This window comes from Miniopterus natalensis, chromosome 2, assembly GCF_054644295.1.
Source record: "Miniopterus natalensis isolate mMinNat1 chromosome 2, mMinNat1.hap1, whole genome shotgun sequence".
In the NCBI taxonomy this organism is placed as follows: Eukaryota; Metazoa; Chordata; class Mammalia; order Chiroptera; family Miniopteridae; genus Miniopterus; species Miniopterus natalensis.
In genome coordinates, this window is record NC_142082.1 from 158,078,005 (window position 1) to 158,096,608 (window position 18,604).

At 32.7% G+C, this 18,604-nt stretch overlaps 1 protein-coding gene across 1 annotated transcript in view; it reads right to left on the bottom strand.

The window, feature by feature from the left end:
- Positions 1-327: 327 nt before the first annotated feature.
- ETNK1 (ethanolamine kinase 1) overlaps positions 328-18,604 on the bottom strand; it is a 52,231-nt gene continuing 33,954 nt past the window's right edge. The window contains exons 5-8 of the mRNA XM_016197397.2: positions 14,050-14,133; positions 11,989-12,149; positions 6,311-6,384; positions 328-5,977 (exon numbers count right to left, since the gene is read on the bottom strand). Of these exons, the coding sequence (XP_016052883.1) occupies positions 5,905-5,977; positions 6,311-6,384; positions 11,989-12,149; positions 14,050-14,133 (392 nt within the window). The 3' untranslated portion in view covers positions 328-5,904. The remainder of the gene's footprint in view (positions 5,978-6,310; positions 6,385-11,988; positions 12,150-14,049; positions 14,134-18,604) is intronic.

The following is an 18,604-nucleotide window of genomic DNA, read 5'->3' on the forward strand; positions in this document are numbered from 1 at the left end:
TATAGATGCTAAGTCCCAGACAGTGTCTGTGTTCATCTATGTTTCCAGCCCCAAGCACAGTGAAGACACAAAGGATAATGGTTAAAAGAATAATGAATTTTTAAACTAAGTAAATGGAATTTTTACATGAGTTATATTCTACACTCGTCTCAGCCAAATTTTTTAAAGTAAACTTTTTTCAAAACCTTTTAACACTATAAAACCAGAGAATTTGAAATTAAAAAATTACTTCAAATATACAAATAGTTGTACATTAACTTTAAAAAGTCTTTTACCACAAAAGGAAAACTACAAAAATTAGTTGAAGTGACAAGATTTATGGAGACATTCCAACTAGAACCCAACTTTATTGTTACAACCAATTTTTTATTTACAGAATATAAATCTCTTCAAAAAGATACATTCCTTCATTAATCAATGGTAAAAGGCCTTATTAAACAGAAATAAAGCCTAAACATCACTTATATTTAAACAGAAATACAAAGTTTCATTAAAAGTTTATGAACAAAGAGCAAAAACATATTTTTACTTAAGCAGTTACATGAATGAGGCTGTTTTTAATTTTCTTCACTGGCAACCCCATTTTATCCACAGAACAAATTTTACTTAAATAAACAGTAGTAAAAATGTAAAAATTAAGTCTTAAACATGAAAATATGCAACAAAAAACAGGAAGTATCTTCACTACCAAACAGATTAACAAGTTCTCAGAATCTCAGATACTTTCTGAGGCATATCAAAACACCTCCATCAAAAGTTGCGTTCACTTGAGAGGTATCAATACATGTTCAGTGCTGAGACTATTTGTAGCACTTACAGTATATACAAAGCAGCATTATACTACTATGGTTCACATTTGATAAACACAAATTTAAGCTTTATGCCAATTTCCCAATTTAACATACAACTAAATGCAATGACAATTATTCATTTTGGTTTTCTTCTTCTGAATCTGAATAAGAAAATTATCAATTAAGAGCATGGAATACGCCATGTCTTCTTTCTTACAACGGTATATTTTAAAATTCAAATATTTCATATCACGGAAATTTCACCCAGCTGTACAAAGGCTCCTAAATACAGTACAGTTTAAAAGTTTCCTCTTCACAAATTCCACCAATTTATAGTTACTTTAGTACAAATAACAGGAAACTTCTTCAGATTTTTGGACAACAAAAATTTCAGTGTGTCACTACCGAAACTAAAGTAGCAGCACACCACAACCATGGCAAGTAAATTCTCTCATCTCCTCCACTGCTTTTGGGGGGTTCTTTTCCAGGCATGTGAGCTAGTTTACATGGATACCATCACGTCTCAACCTAGCTTTGAAAGTTTCTTTGTTAGAGTTTTAAAATTTTAATGTAACAATTTAAATCAGACAGCTTTTTCTTATTCATCACTGGTTTAAACACAGTATGTAACCTTTTCAATTTTTATAAGTATCTTGTAAGTGTTTTGTTAAAATGATTAATGGGTATTTATACCATTAATGGATAAGAAATAAACAAAAATATGCCTACATTAAGAGTATTTCACAATTTTTTCATAACTAGAAAAGCTATAGGATTCATAATTAACACATTTTATTTTAACCTTCTGTTTGATAACATCAGTAGCATAGTAAGTGCATAGGAAAGAAGAGAAAGCAGATTTCAGGACAGAAACCTACTAAAAACTTTAATTTTGGATTCCCAACACAAATGGGTATTCTCTGTAAGCACTACCATTATTTTTTCCATTGAAATAGTTGAAATCTCCTATTTCAAATTATGATCCAGAAATGAAACTTTTAGCATAAAAATTGTGTTCCGAAAAATCTAATTCATAATGTAATGTATCTTATTAATTTCAGTTTTCAAGATTTCAAGTAATGCAAACCCAAGCATTTTCTTTTACAGTAACACATTTTAGAGACTAAGCTTCAAAGATGGGGGGAAATTCACTTAAAATAATTGATATGCTATTCTATCCCAAGACATCAAACCCAAAACGAAACACTGTAATCACACAGGTGGTATGTAAGAAGAAGAAAAAGGCAGTTCAATATAACTTTCTTTTTAAAAAAGAAACAAAAACAAAACAGACTGCCTTATGTAACTAAGTTTCCAGTCAAAGAATATTCTAAAATTTAATGAACTAAAGGAAAGTCAGAGCAAATTAATTTTGAAATAAAGATAAAGCTGCTTTACCACATACTTATATTTCCATTTTCCTCTGTGCATAACAATTACTAGCATTTGCCTTTTGTGTAAAGTACTGCAAGTTGCTGCCAATTACAAAACTCTCCCTGTTAGCACAAAGCATTGTTAACTTTGTCTATCAACTGAAGTCTGTATCACTTTGGAATGCAGTATAAAATGCTTATTAAAGGCAATTTAAAGCAGAAAAATCAACTGATAGTATTCTCATTTGTATTACAAAGGAATTAAAAATGGTACAGAAGGCTTTGTGTAATGTAAAAAAGAAATACCTATATAATTATTAATGTGGAGGCTTTTAACTTGTAACAAAGTATCTGGGGGACTTTTTTTCTTTAATTCTGGAAGCTTTGGTAACACATTTATGAAGTTAAAATAAATATTTTTAGCCCTGCAAAAATGGAAATAGCAGTCATTAAAAGACTACTTATGTCCTTTTGTTGTTTGCAATCCCATAATAAACAACTTTACATTTAGAGAAGCCAACTGAGATATGCTTCAGCTGAACTACGAGTTATTATTTATCATACCTCTTGTAACATGGGATTTAGATTCACACTGAGATATCAAAAACTTCCTGTTTTTTGTTTTTGTAGAAAAAGGTTAACAACCTTGAAAACAGGATAGGATAATACTTCAGTTTGCAATCACTGAATTATATTTTTAATTTGCTTTAGCTTGGAATCATGGAATGGAACTCTAACAGTGTATATTAATTGACCACTTGCAGGAATCTAACCTCACAAAAACGAATGAACAACTAAAGAATGAAGAAAAGTCATATTAGGCACTGAGAGGCTAAATAAATAAGTACTGACGTTAACAAAAACTGATAAACCCTATTTCCAGTTCCTCTTGTTATCCTACTGTGCAGCCAGAACTGCTGGCTGTTTCCAGTCCAAAACCTAAGAACTGGGTCAGTTCCTTACAGAAAATTTTCTAAAACAGGGAAGAAAATGCAAAACAATACACAATCTCATATGCAAGATACAATTCACACTAATTTACAAATTTTTATTTACACTGTTTTATATACATTCCAGGCAGACCTAGTTGACGTGTTTTGTGCTCATTTTGATCTCAAATGATCATGTGAACAGTATTGGTTTACTACATCTCTTTGATTTCTGGAAAATGGTGGTAGCATGGGGTTTTGGGGGGGGGGGGGGTCGACCCAAATATTACTGGTCAGGTAAGATCTAACAAGTATGTAAAGAACAAAGAGGGAAAAATTGTAGAATTTTGCTTGTTAAAGCATCCAGGCCACTATGGTCGATTAACTAACAATGAGTACACATGAATGCCACTTCTCTAACAACCATTTCCATATTTACAAAGTGAGCTTACAAGTTGAGTTATTAGGTAAGGCATTCAAGTCCCTTAGCTTAACATAAAAAGGCAACAGACATCTCAAGAAGCCACAGGATAAATTTAAGAGAGATGTTTTTCCTTTAGAATCTCTTAAATTGTCAACAAAAAGGGAAACAATTTTGAACCCTATTAATAGCCTGCAGCATGATCAAAAAAAAAAACCGTACAGAAGTGGGAGCATCACAACATCCAAAAATCTAACCAAAAAGTGAAGGAAATACCTTAAGTATCTGATTATGTTCTCAAGACCCACTGGCTACTCCTGGGGATCAAGTGAAAGCCTGTTACTCCCCTTTACATTCACTTCCATATGAATCTTTCTGAAATGCTTATTATAGTGTCACAGCTAGTATGCACAGTCTACCAGCAATGGCTCAGTGAATCTCTATTCAAAATAGTTCCAAGAATGTGGAGTACGGCAGAAAAATGATCTCCTCTCCTCCATTGTAGACATATACTGTTGCACTTTAAGAAGTCAGAAAGCAAAAAACTCTAGTATTACATATTCTTCATCGTTGAAAATATTCCAACCACAGGTGGAAATTCCACCAAAAACAATTTTTCAAGTACACTCTAACATTATATAAAAAGGTATTCATTGTTTGATTCCATTCATTTAGTCAATTAAGTAAAATTCTACTGATTCTACAACAATGGTGTATAAAAACAGAAGTGAACATTTGTAACATTGGGGAGGTAGAAAACAAATCTTGGTCTAACACTGTTATAGATACAAACAGATTTTAAGATTCTATTTATGTAACTAGAATTTACCATTTAAAATGGCCTTTAAGTGTTTCTACTTGATTACCTTTAAACATCTTGAGGTAACCCAAGTATTTTAAAGCACTTATCTGAGAATACCAGTCATTTGGAATAACACATCAGACTCCCCAGAAGATTTCTCAGAGGATAAATTTGTAGTTGCATATTCTGAATATGCAGATCCATTAAGCCAACTTTGTACACGGGCACTTATGTGACCAAAGTGAAAGCTTGTCAGACTAACTTGCTAAGCAAAGACAACCATGACTACTCAACTCCACACAGCAATCTTCAAAACTCGAAGCCTACTTGTCCCAAAGATCTAACTTCCGTCCACATAATAATTACCATTCTCTCACTCCAAAACAAAATAAAAAATACACAAACAAAATAAAGAGAAATAAAAACTAACAGAATCCTTCCTACCAGGAGTATTTCTGCTTAATTCACATTTTGTTATATCAGTTTTTAAGTGTACAAGATCAATGCCTTAAATGTTCCTTATTTCTTTTAACCGCCTCAACTTACTTCTCTGCACCTACATGTATCAAGCAATCATTTGCTATCATTCCAAAGACATGGAGTCAAACTAAAACATGAAACAAAAATGTAAAAAATAAATCTACACGGGTAAACCAGAATTCATCTAAATGACATTTTCTTGTTCCCAAGAATGATAAACATTCTATCTTTGTTTCCAAAATTAGCAATTGTTCTACTAGCTATTATTTAATAACAAATACACAGAATATCTCAATAAGTAAAACAAAACGTTTGGTTAGAAACAATTTGATACACTAAAATCTTAAAAACAAACTAGTAACTTAAATGACCACATTTAGAATATGAGAACATTACTGAATGCAGATTTTGGTAACACAAAATCATCACATCTATTCTAGGATTATACAGTAAATATTAATATTTATACTGCCAGACTATGTAGGAGAATTAAATTCTAAGGTACATTCCCCCCAAAGAAAGTTTCCAATATTCAATTCAAAACGATATACCACTACCATAGATAGTGAATGTGTTTCATTCACCCTTCTAAGCAGGTATTTTTCAACAAACACCCTAAGTTATCTATACCAGTGTCTGGCATTTCAAGAGTAAATGATCCATTTTACTTACAGTGCATCAAGATTAAAAAGTTACAATGACCCTAGAACATCTAACTAAAATTAATCTTAATAAAGTAAAAAAAATTTTTTCCTCTGGAACATTTTCATTGCTGACACTTAACAGATGAACTAGATGAAAGCTGTCACAGAATTGTGTTACATTTATAATAAATAATTCACATATAACAGATTAAATTATCAAAGAAAAGGTTAAACTGACATCTTTATACCTTTTTGCAGATTTAACAAATTTCTAATCTACCGCATACTGACAGCAGTAGGTATATTTTTTTACATCATTCAGTCTATTTAAAAAATGAATTGGTTGATAGAGGCATAATTCGTAAAGCAAAATAACCAAATTAAATAACAGATAATTGGCTTTCCGGAGTTTCTTAAGAAAAGATTCACAAGCATTGTTCAACTACTTGGGAAAAATTACATCTTTACTCAGGCATTTTTAATGCAGTAACCTCAGGCTTCATTTTAAAGTACTGGTTAAAACGAACAACTGCATACCTAGTGAGGAAAGAAAATAACAGAATGAGTCAAAGCTGAACATTTAATTCTCCCTTTACTTCCACTCACCCCTCTAGACTAAATGTGTTTAACTTTCAAGATTTTTCAAAGAACATATTTTTAGTTAATTGCACCACCTACTGGACACCTTTTTAATATTAAGCTCAGTTTACAGGTTAAACCAAATTTCCTCTCAGATCAATTATTAAATGTACATAGTGACCTTTATAACATTTGATTGATAAAATAATAACAATGTCTCCTATGAGTTCTAAATGCTAATTCAAAAGAAAGTAGAGAAAAATATACTGCATACAGTAAAATTAAACTTACCCAAGGAAATCAAATTCAATAGTGGAATATTTGGCTTGAATCAAAGCCCACAATCCCCAAAAGAAATGAGAAGCCTAAAAAGGAAGGAAGAAAAAAATCAAGAATTATGGTATTTCATTTCTTTGTAAATATCATATTAATTTTTTGTCTTCATCAATTTTATAAATACTTTCTTAATGCTTTTTAATATAAAATATCTAAAACAAGGTAATATTTAAGTGTACAGTTATATAGGTGGCTATAAATCACTTTTGCCTATACCAAAAGAGGATATAATCACCTATTGTCATTTAAAAACTAGAACCCAATTTCTGCAACCTGCTTCGTGTAGGCAGAGTTCAGCATCAGCATTGAGAGGTGTTGGTTAAATGTTTTGTTTTGTTTTCAGGTTTCTTGGGGGGGGGGGGCAGCATTTTAATGATATTAATTGTTAACAGGTTCTCCTATAAAATACATCATCAAAGGACATCAAACTATAAACAAAATGAAAAATCCAAATCTCAAAACAAAAAAAATATATTTAAATGTGAAGAATGTTCTAGGGGTGACAAACATCTGAAAATAATTTATACTGATCCAACAACAATTCTGAATAACTTGCCTTTTTGACTATATTAAGATTTGCCCTGATGGTTCAAATTTTCATGGAGATGAAGCTACTGATACCTTAACATTAAGCCAAGGCATGTATTAGTATAGTACCTATTCTTCATCAACACACACTCAAGAATAAAAAGTCAGTCTCACTAAAGAATGTCTTTTATGAAGCCTTTAAAACTACCAATTTTATTAAATCTCTTCCCGAGTACATGCTACTCTAATATTCTGTGAAATTATATAGAAAGCACACACAAAGTATGTCCATTACATGAAGACTGTCCTAAGTGAAAAAAACACTTAAATAACTTGAGTTGTGAGCTCAACCTGTGCATTTATAATGGAACACCATATTTTTACTTAAAAGAACAACTGACAAATTAAAGTTATTATACTAGGGTATTTGAGAGACATTTCTCATACAAAAAAGAAAAATCCTTAAATACAAAAAAGAAAACTTGTCCTTTCAATGAAAATAACTGACAGTATTTATTGTCAATGACAGACTTTAAGTATTAAACTTACAATATGAACTTTAGAAAATTTGTATTTGATTCTATAAGCTTACCAGCTTATCCATACAGTACTTAGATGATACTGGTGGTGATATCAATTAATGTGATTTCTTTAAAATATGTTTTTATTATTTTTTACAGAAAGAAGAAGGGAGAGGAAGAGATAGGGGGAGAAACATCAAGTGAGAGAAAAACCTCAACCAGGGATTGAACCTGCAACTTGGGTATGTGCCCTGACCGGAATCAAACCAGCAACCTTTTGGTGCACGAGACGACACTCAACCAACTGAGTCACACCAGCCAGGGCCGAAGGTGACTTTTTTTAAAAAAAATTTTTATTGATTTGTTTAGAGAGAGAGGAAGGGAGAGGGAGAGAGAGAAACATTGATGTGAGAGCAAAACATCAATCAGCTGCCTCCTGCAGGTCCCCCTACCAGGGATGAAGCCAGCAACCCAGGCAGGTGCCTTGAACAGGAATTGAACTGGCAACCTTTGGTGGACTGGATGACACCCAACCTAGTGACACCGGCCACAGCTGAATATGATTTCTTGATATCTCATGAGATATATCAATATTTGGGAGATCTATTACAACTCAATAAATCAAGATTTTCCAAATAACGAATGATGTTAAAATTACAAAATCATGAACTGGTGAAAGAGTCATTGGAAGTGCAAGATAAACCAAGGAATTTTAATGTAACAGAATACAAAAAAAAATCAACTGATATATTCAAAGACTGCACATTGTAATTAACCTTTAAGAAACTATCACTTGTTGAGTTTTGGTGAAGTATCAAAAAATGATGGCATTGTAAAGACTCCACCAAAAAACTACTAGCTCTAATAAGTGAATCTGGCAAAGTAGCAGGATACAAAATTAATATCCAGAAACTGGTGGAATTTTTATACAACAATAATGAACTATCAGAAAGAGAAACTAAGTAAACAATCTCATTTACCATTGCAACAAAAAAAACAAGGTACCTAGGAATAAATGTAACCAAGGAGGTAAAAGATCTATACTTGGAAAACTATAGGATACTGAAGAAACTGAGGAAGATACAAATAAGTGGAAGCATATACCATGGTTAAGGGCTGGAAGAATTAACATCATTAAAATGCCCACACTACCCAAAGCAATCTACAGATTGCTTTTAAAATATCAATGGCATATTTCACAGATCTAGAAGAAATACTCCAAAAATTTATATGGAACCACAAAAGAGCCCAAAGAGCCTAAGTTATATTCAGAAAGAAGAACAAAGTTGGAGAGATCACAATACCAAATATCAAACTACACTACAAAGCCATTGTAATCAAAACACCCTGGTACTGACACAAGAACAGGCATACAGATCAATGGAACAGAACAGAGAGCCCAGAAATAAACCCATGCCTTTATGATCAATTAATATTGACAAAGGAGGAAAGAGCATACAATAGAGTAAAAACAGTCTCTTCAAAAATTGGTGCTGAAAATATTGGACAGGACATGCAAAAAAATGAAACTGGAACCACCAACTTACACCATACACAAGAATAAACTCAAAATGGATAAAAGTTGCAAAATCATAAAAATCATAGAAGAAAAAGTAGGCAGTAAAATCTCACACATCTAGTGTAGCAGTATTTTTGCTGATATATCTCCCAGGGCAAGGGAAACAAAGGAAAAAGTAAACAAATGGGACTACATCAAAATAAAAAGCTTCTGCACAGCAAAAGAAACCATAACAAAATAAAAGGGGAACCCACTGTATAGGAGGGCATATTTGCCAATGATACAACTGATAAGAGGTTAATTTCCAAAAACATAAAGAACTTATACAACTCAACACCAGGAGGGCAAACAATCCAATTAAAAAATTGGCAATGGACCTGAAAAGACATTTCTCCAAAGAGGACATACAGACAACTAAGCGACATACGAAAAAATACTCAACATCACTAATCATTAGAGAGTTGCAAATTAAAACTACAATGAGGTATCACCTCACACCTGACAGAATGGCTACGGCCAAAAAATCAACAAACAAGTACTGACAAGGATGTGGAGAAAAGACATCATGCACTGTTGGTGGGAATGCAGACTGGTGCAGTCACTGTGGAAAACAGAATTTCCTCAAAACATTAAAAATGGAGCTGCCTTTTGACCCAGTGATCCCACTTCTGGGAATATATCTTAAGAATCCCAAAACGCCAATCAGAAAGAGTCCATTCCTATGTTCAAAGCAACACAATTTACAAAAGCTAAGATCTGGAAACAGCCCAAGGGCCCATCAGTAGATGAGAGGATAAAAAAGCTGTGGTGGCCCTAGTCAGTTTGGCTCAGTGGTTAGATTGTCCGCTTGTGGACTGAAGGGTCTTGGGTTCAATTCCAATTAAGGGCACATACCTGGGTTGCAGGCTCCATCCTGGCCAGTCAGGGCACGTATGGGAAGCAACCAATTGATACGTCTCTCTCACATCGATGTTTCTCCCTACCCCCTTCCCTCCTTGCCTCCCTCCTCCTCCCTCTCTCTCCCCCCTTCTCTTCCATTCTCTCTCTCTGAAAAGCAATGGAAAAAAATATCCTCCAGTGAGGGTAAAAAAAAAAAAGTTGTGTTACATTTACGCAATGGACTACTACTCAGCCCTAAAAAAAAGGAAACCTTACCCTTTGTGACAGCATGGATGGACCTAGAGATTATTATGCTAAGTGAAATAAATCAGTCAGAGAAAGACAAATACCATATGATCGCACTTATATGTAGAATCTAGTGAACAAAACAAAACCAGAGGCATGGATACATGGAAAAGACTAGACTGACAGATATCAGAGAGGAAGGGCTGGGGGGGTACTGGATAAAAGAAGGTAAAGGGAGTAGCCAAAGAACAGATATACATAGCCCATAGACACAAACAACAGTGTGGAGAAGGCTGAGGGGAGGGAGGGGAAGTGCTGGGTGGTGATAGGCAAAGAAGGGGAAAATGGGGGACATCTGTAATAGTGCCAACAATTTTTTTTAAAAAGAGAAGAATATCCACAATTATCTGAAAAGGCAATATACTCCTCCTCTCTTTTCCAACAACATATGTGTGTTAAACAGGACTTTCTTTTCTTTTCTTTTTTAATATATCTTTATTGGTTTCAGAGAGAGGAAAGGAGAGGGAGAGAGAGAGATAGAAACATCAATGATGAGAGTCATTGATCGGCTGCAGCCCACAACCCAGGCATGTGCCCTGACCGGGATTCGAACCCCGATTGCCTGGATCCTAGGTCAACGCTTAACCGCTGAGCCATGCCCAGCCGGGCAAACAGGACTTTCTTCATTTACTTCAACCAAAACAGTATATAGTAAAAGATGAAATGCAGAATATGAAATTCCAGCGTTTATTAAGCCAGACATTACAGAGATTTGCAAAAGTATAAATTAATGCCATACTTCTCATTAAATTATTTTTTTGTTTTAGAAAAGTTATTTTTCATTTTAAACGTGCTGTTTATGTTAACATGAGTTTATTGGTTTGTTAAAGATATGTATTTAATATATATTTGGGGTGTGTTTTAATTCCCAGTATGGTAAATATTAATAATTAACCTATATTAACAAAAGCTCACAGAAGTCTTCAAAAAATTTTTTTGAAGTAGAAAGGGGGGTGGTTTTGAGACTAAAATGTTTGAGAAATCCTAGTCTAAATCACCTCAGCATATTTTAAGGAACATAAAAATCAATCTGTGGATGGTGTCAATCTTTTCCTAGTAGGTTAATTTTATAGTGGGAAACACTGAAATCAGGGGACATTCTACACCTAAAAACAATGTCAAATAAGCTCTTCCCACCATTTCAAGCAGCACTGGTAAATGTATTTCTCAATCAATTTCATTCATATAGTAAAAAATGAAAGGAATAGCCCATTCATTTGCTTTCCCAAAAAATGGCAGAGAGAGAATACTAAAGTCCAAATAAAATAATACAACATCCTGTGATTCTGTGACTTATTTATACTATTTCCCTCAATTTTGAAAGTTATAGATATGTAAGAATCTCCGTTAATTTGTAGGCTCTCCGCTTTGCTGAACTTTCTTTCCTTTGAAAGAAAAGTTCAAAGCTTTATATGGTAAAGAGACAGCTAAAAATGAATCCACAAACTGTTTTCTAAAAACCCCTATATATAACTGTTTTACTTAAAAATAATCCAAAGTCTGTAAACAATGTGTCTAAAATCTCCTCAAACCTTGCCCCACCCCAGGTGGCTCAGTGGTTGAGTGTCGACCCTGAACCAGGAGATCCTGGTTCAATTCCCGGTGAGGGCACATGCAGGGGTTGCGGGCTTGATCCCCAGTGGGGGGCGTGCAGGAGGCGGCGGATCAATGACTCTCATCATTGATGTTTCTTTCTCTCTCTCTCTCTCTGAAATCAATAGACTCTTTTTTTAAAAAAGTATTATAATGGAAGAATTATAAACAATTGTATTTTGTCATTATTTTGAACAAAATTCAAAATGAGAAACTGTTCTATAAGATGAAAATTTTAAGTTTTTAAATCATATGAAGAATCTTTTGCTGTTTACATTTAAACTTACCAATGCAAACTGATTGACTTGAATGAAGAGTATTTCTACCTCCTTTTCAGTAACTTCAGTCCCAAAGCCCTTATATTCTTTGTAGGCTTCAAGGTAAGAGCGCAGCCACTGGCCCTGTAGTTCTCTACCTGGGTAGAGACTATAATCTACATCACTCACACCTAAAGTGAAAAAAAAGTGAAATGAAAATTTTAAAAACACATTCTCTTATGTATACTTTAATAATTCTTACTATCCTCATAATTTACAGAAAAAATAAAATAAACAATCATGACGTACTACAACTTACGTTTGAATGCACAATTGACCACAATAATCAATTCTCATTGCTTCAACTTTTCCTCAAAGTGTGAAGCTTAACTACCTGCATCAGAAGCACACAATCTTCTTTTTACAAAGCAGCCCAGAAGACTCTTGTGCACACTAATATTTAGAGCATTTCCTAGAACTATGGCTCTAAATCTTTTTTGACCATTACTCACAGGGTTAAGAAATACATTTTATATTGAGACCTCATACACACACACCTGATACTAAGTTTCACAAACCACATTTACCCTAACTATACCTTCCAACTTGGACACTTTCTATTAATTTTCTGGTCCTTGCTTTAAAATAATTTGATTTCATCGTCTGCAGTTTACAAAAACTAACCCAGAAGATAAAGTTCATACAAATTTTGCCTAGCATTCAAAGTTCTTTGTAAATTGGTCCAAATTTACTTGTCTGGTCTTACAACCTTCTATTCTCCTTCCTGAATTTTATATCCTACAAAAATAAGTACAGTCATTTTGAAGTTTTCTTCCTTCTTCCTGCAGTACCCTCCTTTATCTTCCATCTGCAAATGCAAATTCTACCTAACTTCAAGTGTTAGCTTAATTTTTTTCTACACAAAATCATATTAAATCAGTGGAGTTTCCTCTTTCATATCCACAGCAGTGATTATCCTTAATACTAAAACAGTGATATTTCATTATATAAATAGCTGCTTTCCCTTCCTACAGAGATGTGGAAATATGTACAGTACATATGTAGAGATATAGCACATATATGATAAGCTTGGTGTAGGGAAATTACTGAATACATATAAACTGAAACTTTTCCCCCAGAATTTTTTTCCAGTCTGGTAACCTAAAGTATATTCAAATACATGAATGCATGAATGTATACAAATACAAATTCAGAAATGAAAATCCCTACTAGTTGTAAACCATCCAGGGGAATTTCCTCTTCTTAGTTTTAGAGCACTTCATGTGTCTAAATATAGTCATAAAATGTATTTTAAATTAATTCCACTTACATTTAAAAAAAATAAAACTTTTATACTTGATGGTACTAACAGATTAATTTTCAGAGGCAAAAATGACCAGCTTCTCAATTACTCATAGCCAAAGGCCAAAAAAAAAATTCTCAAGTTTTTTAGTTAACCAACATTCCAAAAGCCCAAGTACAGAATGCAAATAGCAAAGGCTTTTAAATGATTTTTAAAACTTGGTTTCAAATCTCTATTTTACTGCGACAGTGGTGAGTTACTTCCCTCATCCGAACACTGGAAATATTACCTAACTTAAAAATTGTTGTAGCCCAGCCAGCGTGGCTCAGCAGTTGAGCATCGACCTAGGATCCAGATCGGGGTTCGATTCCCGGTCAGGGCACATGCCCGGGTTGCAGGCTGCAGCTGATTAATGACTCATTGATGTTTCTAGCTCTCTCTCTCCCCCTCTCCCTTCCTCTCTCTGAAATCAATAGAGATTTTTTTTTTTTTTTTAAATTGTTGTAGAGAAAACAGTAAGGTGAGATGAGATTTGTAAAGCACCTTGCACTGTGTTGGGTCTTAATAGAAGCCACAATAATTATTTCTTATTTCCCTACAACATTAATGAAGAAGTCTCCTCTGTCCTCCCTTAATACACAAAAACAAAAAAAGAACAAAGGTCAGAAAAAAGTGAAAAGAATTTTACTCCCCTTCCTAGGTTATCTATTTTAAAGGGAAAAAACAATTCTAAAAGGGTCATATCAAAGTTATATATGTTATTCCATTAGTTAAGCCCTGAGTTTTACCTGCAAATTCATTGAAATGATTTCCGATATCATATGCCAGGTAGTTGTATCCAGAATATTCATAATCAATGAACTGTACATCACCTATGTGAGACACAAAAACAAAGACATAAGAAATCATATGTAAGACCAGAAAATTCCTAAGCTATTTGTAATTAAATAGCTTCCAATATTTTGTCTCATTGTATGTGCTTGGTTACATGCACTTCTGAGACAATACAGGGTAAGGCTGTGAATTTATGGCAATGAGCTTTACAAAATTCAAATTATGTATCATTGTCAACAGCTTCTTTATGAACATTAATGTCCACTATAATCAAGAAAAGTCAAAATACTGTATAGTCATTCTCTAAGTTCAAACAAAAGCAAAAGGTCTTTCACCACATGGGGGCATCAGTTACTTAAAAATTCAAGTTTAATTAGAAATTAACACTATCTTTGGAAATTGTTAATAAAGCAATTTTAACAACAAAAGCAATCTATGATACTCTAACAGTGAACTGACAAGCTAATCTACATATTGAAATGAAATATAAACTCTGAAAGACCTGAATTCTGTGAATGCTGCAGTTATGCTATTAACACTTGCTGATCAACTTAACAATATCCCTAATTAAAGAATTTAGTGGCAATCCAACTTTTACATTTTCGTGGAATGCCATATAACTAAGGTTTCCAATACATACCTGAGCAACATGAAAGTGGTTATTTTATCTTTTTTTTTTTTAAGCAAAGGTACACTGAGTACTATAGAAAATTTTTGACTCGACAAAGATATATGTGTGTTTTTTAAAAAGAGAAAAGAGAAAAAGTTGAGAGAGAAAGAGAGAATCTAAATGGGTCACTGTCTACATCAGGGATCACAATCTCGAAGACTTACAAGGGCCAACAGTTAAAATTGAAACATAAACAGAGATCCTGTAAGAAGAGTTTCTAAGCGGCAATTGTGAAAATAAATAAGCACATGCCTAGTTACACTGTCTTTTAAAGATAGTTCATAGTAAGGTAATAAACAAATTCCTGGTCTTATACACACTGGCATTTCCCCCCAAAAAAGATCTTTTGAACTACAATGTCTTGATAGAGATATATATATTTAATTTGGGGATGTATGTTGATCATATTCAAACTCAGAGAAACAGAATTTATGACAAAAATGTCACGGCAAATGAAGTATTTTATACATTTTTAATGTAATTGCATTTAATATAATTTTAAACTTGTATAAATAATAGTCAAGTCTAGAGTAAAGTAACTGAGAATCATCAAAGTATCAAAGCCCAGTTATTAAAATCTATATGTATATTGACAAAATACTTAAAAGATTTTAAAATGTTGGTAACTACAATAAATCACTGCAATTCAACAACAGCAAGTATTATATTCTTGAATGCACAACAAAACATCCCATGGAAAGTCTTAAAGTTAACCAAATCACTTTACTAAATTGCAGAATGGAAAGTCAGAACATGTTTTTAATTTTTTTTTTGGTTACCATTGGGAATGAGAGGGTGAAGATCACACCGTCATGATAAAACACTTTACAGCCATGGAAAAAATTTCTCATTTTCATTTTCAAAGATGACTTAATGACTAGAATTAGAAATGTTATATGAAAAAAAGATATAAAATAGCAAATGTATCGACCCAATTTATTAAAATACGATGTCTAAAGAGAGAAAATAAAAACAAATAATGCACGGGGGAGGAAAACGGTGAATGGAAATAAACCAAAATAAAATATTTCACCTGGTTTCATTACCAGTGGCAAATGACCCTTTTTCCCTTATATTCTAAATTCTTTACAATAAACATCACTTTTAGGAGAAAAAAATGATAGTTCAAAATGATTAAGATGAATTCTCTACAAAACTATAAATAGGTAAGAGTTACTTAAATACAATGATTTGGGAGATACCTATCCAGTTGGTCTTCAAGAAATCAGGATTCAAGATTTACCAAGTTGCACAACTGAACTAACCAAACAGTTTTAATACAAAAATGTTTTAATTGCAGCTGTTGATTGTTTTAGCTCTTTAAACACAGATTCTTGTAAAGCTCATATTAACTGTTATATGCCAATAAAAATACACAGCCCAGTCCTGAAGTTTACTTTTGCCACATAAACAAAAGTTTCTATTTCAATTTTCAAAATTATATTTAGAATTTGGCAAATATAGTTACAATGGCAGGTAAAACATGCCTGCTGGTAAATACAATTTAAATAAAGCATAGACCATTTATTTTAACAAAAGTTAAAATCTGTTTCAGTATGAATGTTTTAGCAATGACTTTTTGTAGTAGCATTAATTCATTAAAACTAGCCTTTATTTTTATATGCTATGTCGAGTTTATAAATAATGAAAATTTAAAAATAAGAAAATGAAGCTAAGAAGATACAGATGAGGCTGTTACCAGGCTCCGTGCATGTGAACAAGTGATGCGATAAACCTCCAGTCAGTGCGTTTAAGAAGCACGGGGTGCGCCGCCACATGGCAGCAACAATGGCATACCTAATCTGTAGCAGATGAAGAAAATTTGGCAAACTCACATTTTACAAGACACAAAGCTTAAAAGGAAAAAAAATTTAAATCCGCATTAACTATTCTTTTTCAAACTATTGCAAACAAAGTGGAACTCAACCTTAAATTTAATCTTCTGCAACAAAGTAAAATTAAAGATGTCTACTTCCTTTATTTTGGGTGCCAGAAAAATCAAATTACTACAAAATGCTTTCTACTAACAGAAAGTATTCTAAACTTTTTTTTCTTCTAAAATTTTAACTTCTGATTTCTAAAATTTCCAATTATTTAGAGGAACTTTGACATCATTATTTAATAATTAATAGTTTACATGGCATGCTTATCTTTGTTAATTCTTTAAAACATAAATTTTTAATAGGATTTCAAGGGTGGAAAAGAATAAGAATATTCCTTAAAACTTTATATAAAATTTTATATGTATATGCATTTTCTGAGAGGATTCTCAATTCTCCAAATTCTCAAGGGATCCTTGACATCTAAAAAGTAAAGTAGTGCTTTAAAGGCTAAGACTATATTTATCTTTATTAGTTAGCACACTGACTAACAATAGGTAAAGCATACTCTGAATTTTCAAAAGCTAAATTTTTCCTTTTATTACTGTATTTCTTGTATATCTTCACAGTAATATAATCCACACACTATTAAGTTAAATAAATTGTTCAAATCTCAGTATAGCTGAAAAGAGGCAGCCCATTTTTAAAGTACTTTAAAACCAAAAAAAATTATATTAACTAAGATTATAATTCACATGACATTTGTTTGGATTCCTTTATTTTACTGTTAAGAAAGGAAGAAAGATAAAAAGTAAAATAACCAATATAAGAACCTGAAAATCTTTCCAATTTACTCTACGTCCTCTGTAGTTTTTAGGTAAGGCAAAAAGGAACATAAAGTGTAACCATGATTACACTAATGTTAGCAAAATGCTTCTCTCTTACACAGAAAGAAGAAATATTCTGCTCTGGGAAACTATCCCTTCATTCCTCACTCTGGCGTCCAGTAGTAGACTTCACCACAGTACTCATCACTCTGAATGTAAATGTGTTTCATGATCTGACTCTCCTCCACTACATGGCAGATGGCTTCCTGGGAGGGCAGTAGGTCCCTTTCATCTTTCATCATGCAATCCACAAAGCAATACCTAGCACACAGGAAGTATTAAAATACTAGTGGAACAAATGAAGGTTTTTCAGAGAATGCTGACACACAATGATAACACACATGTTTAAGTGGGGTATGGGGGAATAAGCATGATATAACAAAGAACAAAGGGTGGCATTTTTGACATTCATATTCAAGTATATGACTGAATATACAGAGGGACTGAATGTATGTACAGAAAAAATATTAAACTACTAACTATTTTAGGTAGCTCTTTTTACAGTCCATTTAAGTTTTTTATTATCTTATTTAGGGATATCTTATTTTATGCCAACTATGATCTGAAATACAAGTTAAAACAAGGTTTAACTATCCTTCATAAAAATTCCACCCTGGAAAATATAGGTTACTAAATACAAAAATAAATTTGTATTTATTTAAAATTTAAAAAACAAACAAACAAAAATCTTTTATTTCCAGTCATTTGTATTTCCTTAAATAGCTGTAACTCAGCTTCCTGTATTTTGCAGACACAGAAAATAATCAATGATTGCCATTACTGAAACTTAAAGATAGATATTAATTCTTTATATGAGCTTTTATAAAGAAATGAGGAGGGAGAAAAATGAAACGGCCTCCAATTAACATTATGACAAAGCATCAAGACATGAGACAACAAACTAAAAAACTTCAGCAATTACTTCTAACATGTCAGCAGCTAAAGGATTAGCTAAAATTAAAATAATAAATTTAAAATCAGGCAATAAGCAGTATTACAATTTGTTCTACTTAGTATAAATTCTTTTTTAAATTAATTATTGATGAATTTAAAAGATGACTGGTAAGTCTTATCTTACAGATCGGGAACAAGAATCACTGCTTTCGTTTTTCTTATTATGTAACAAATCCTA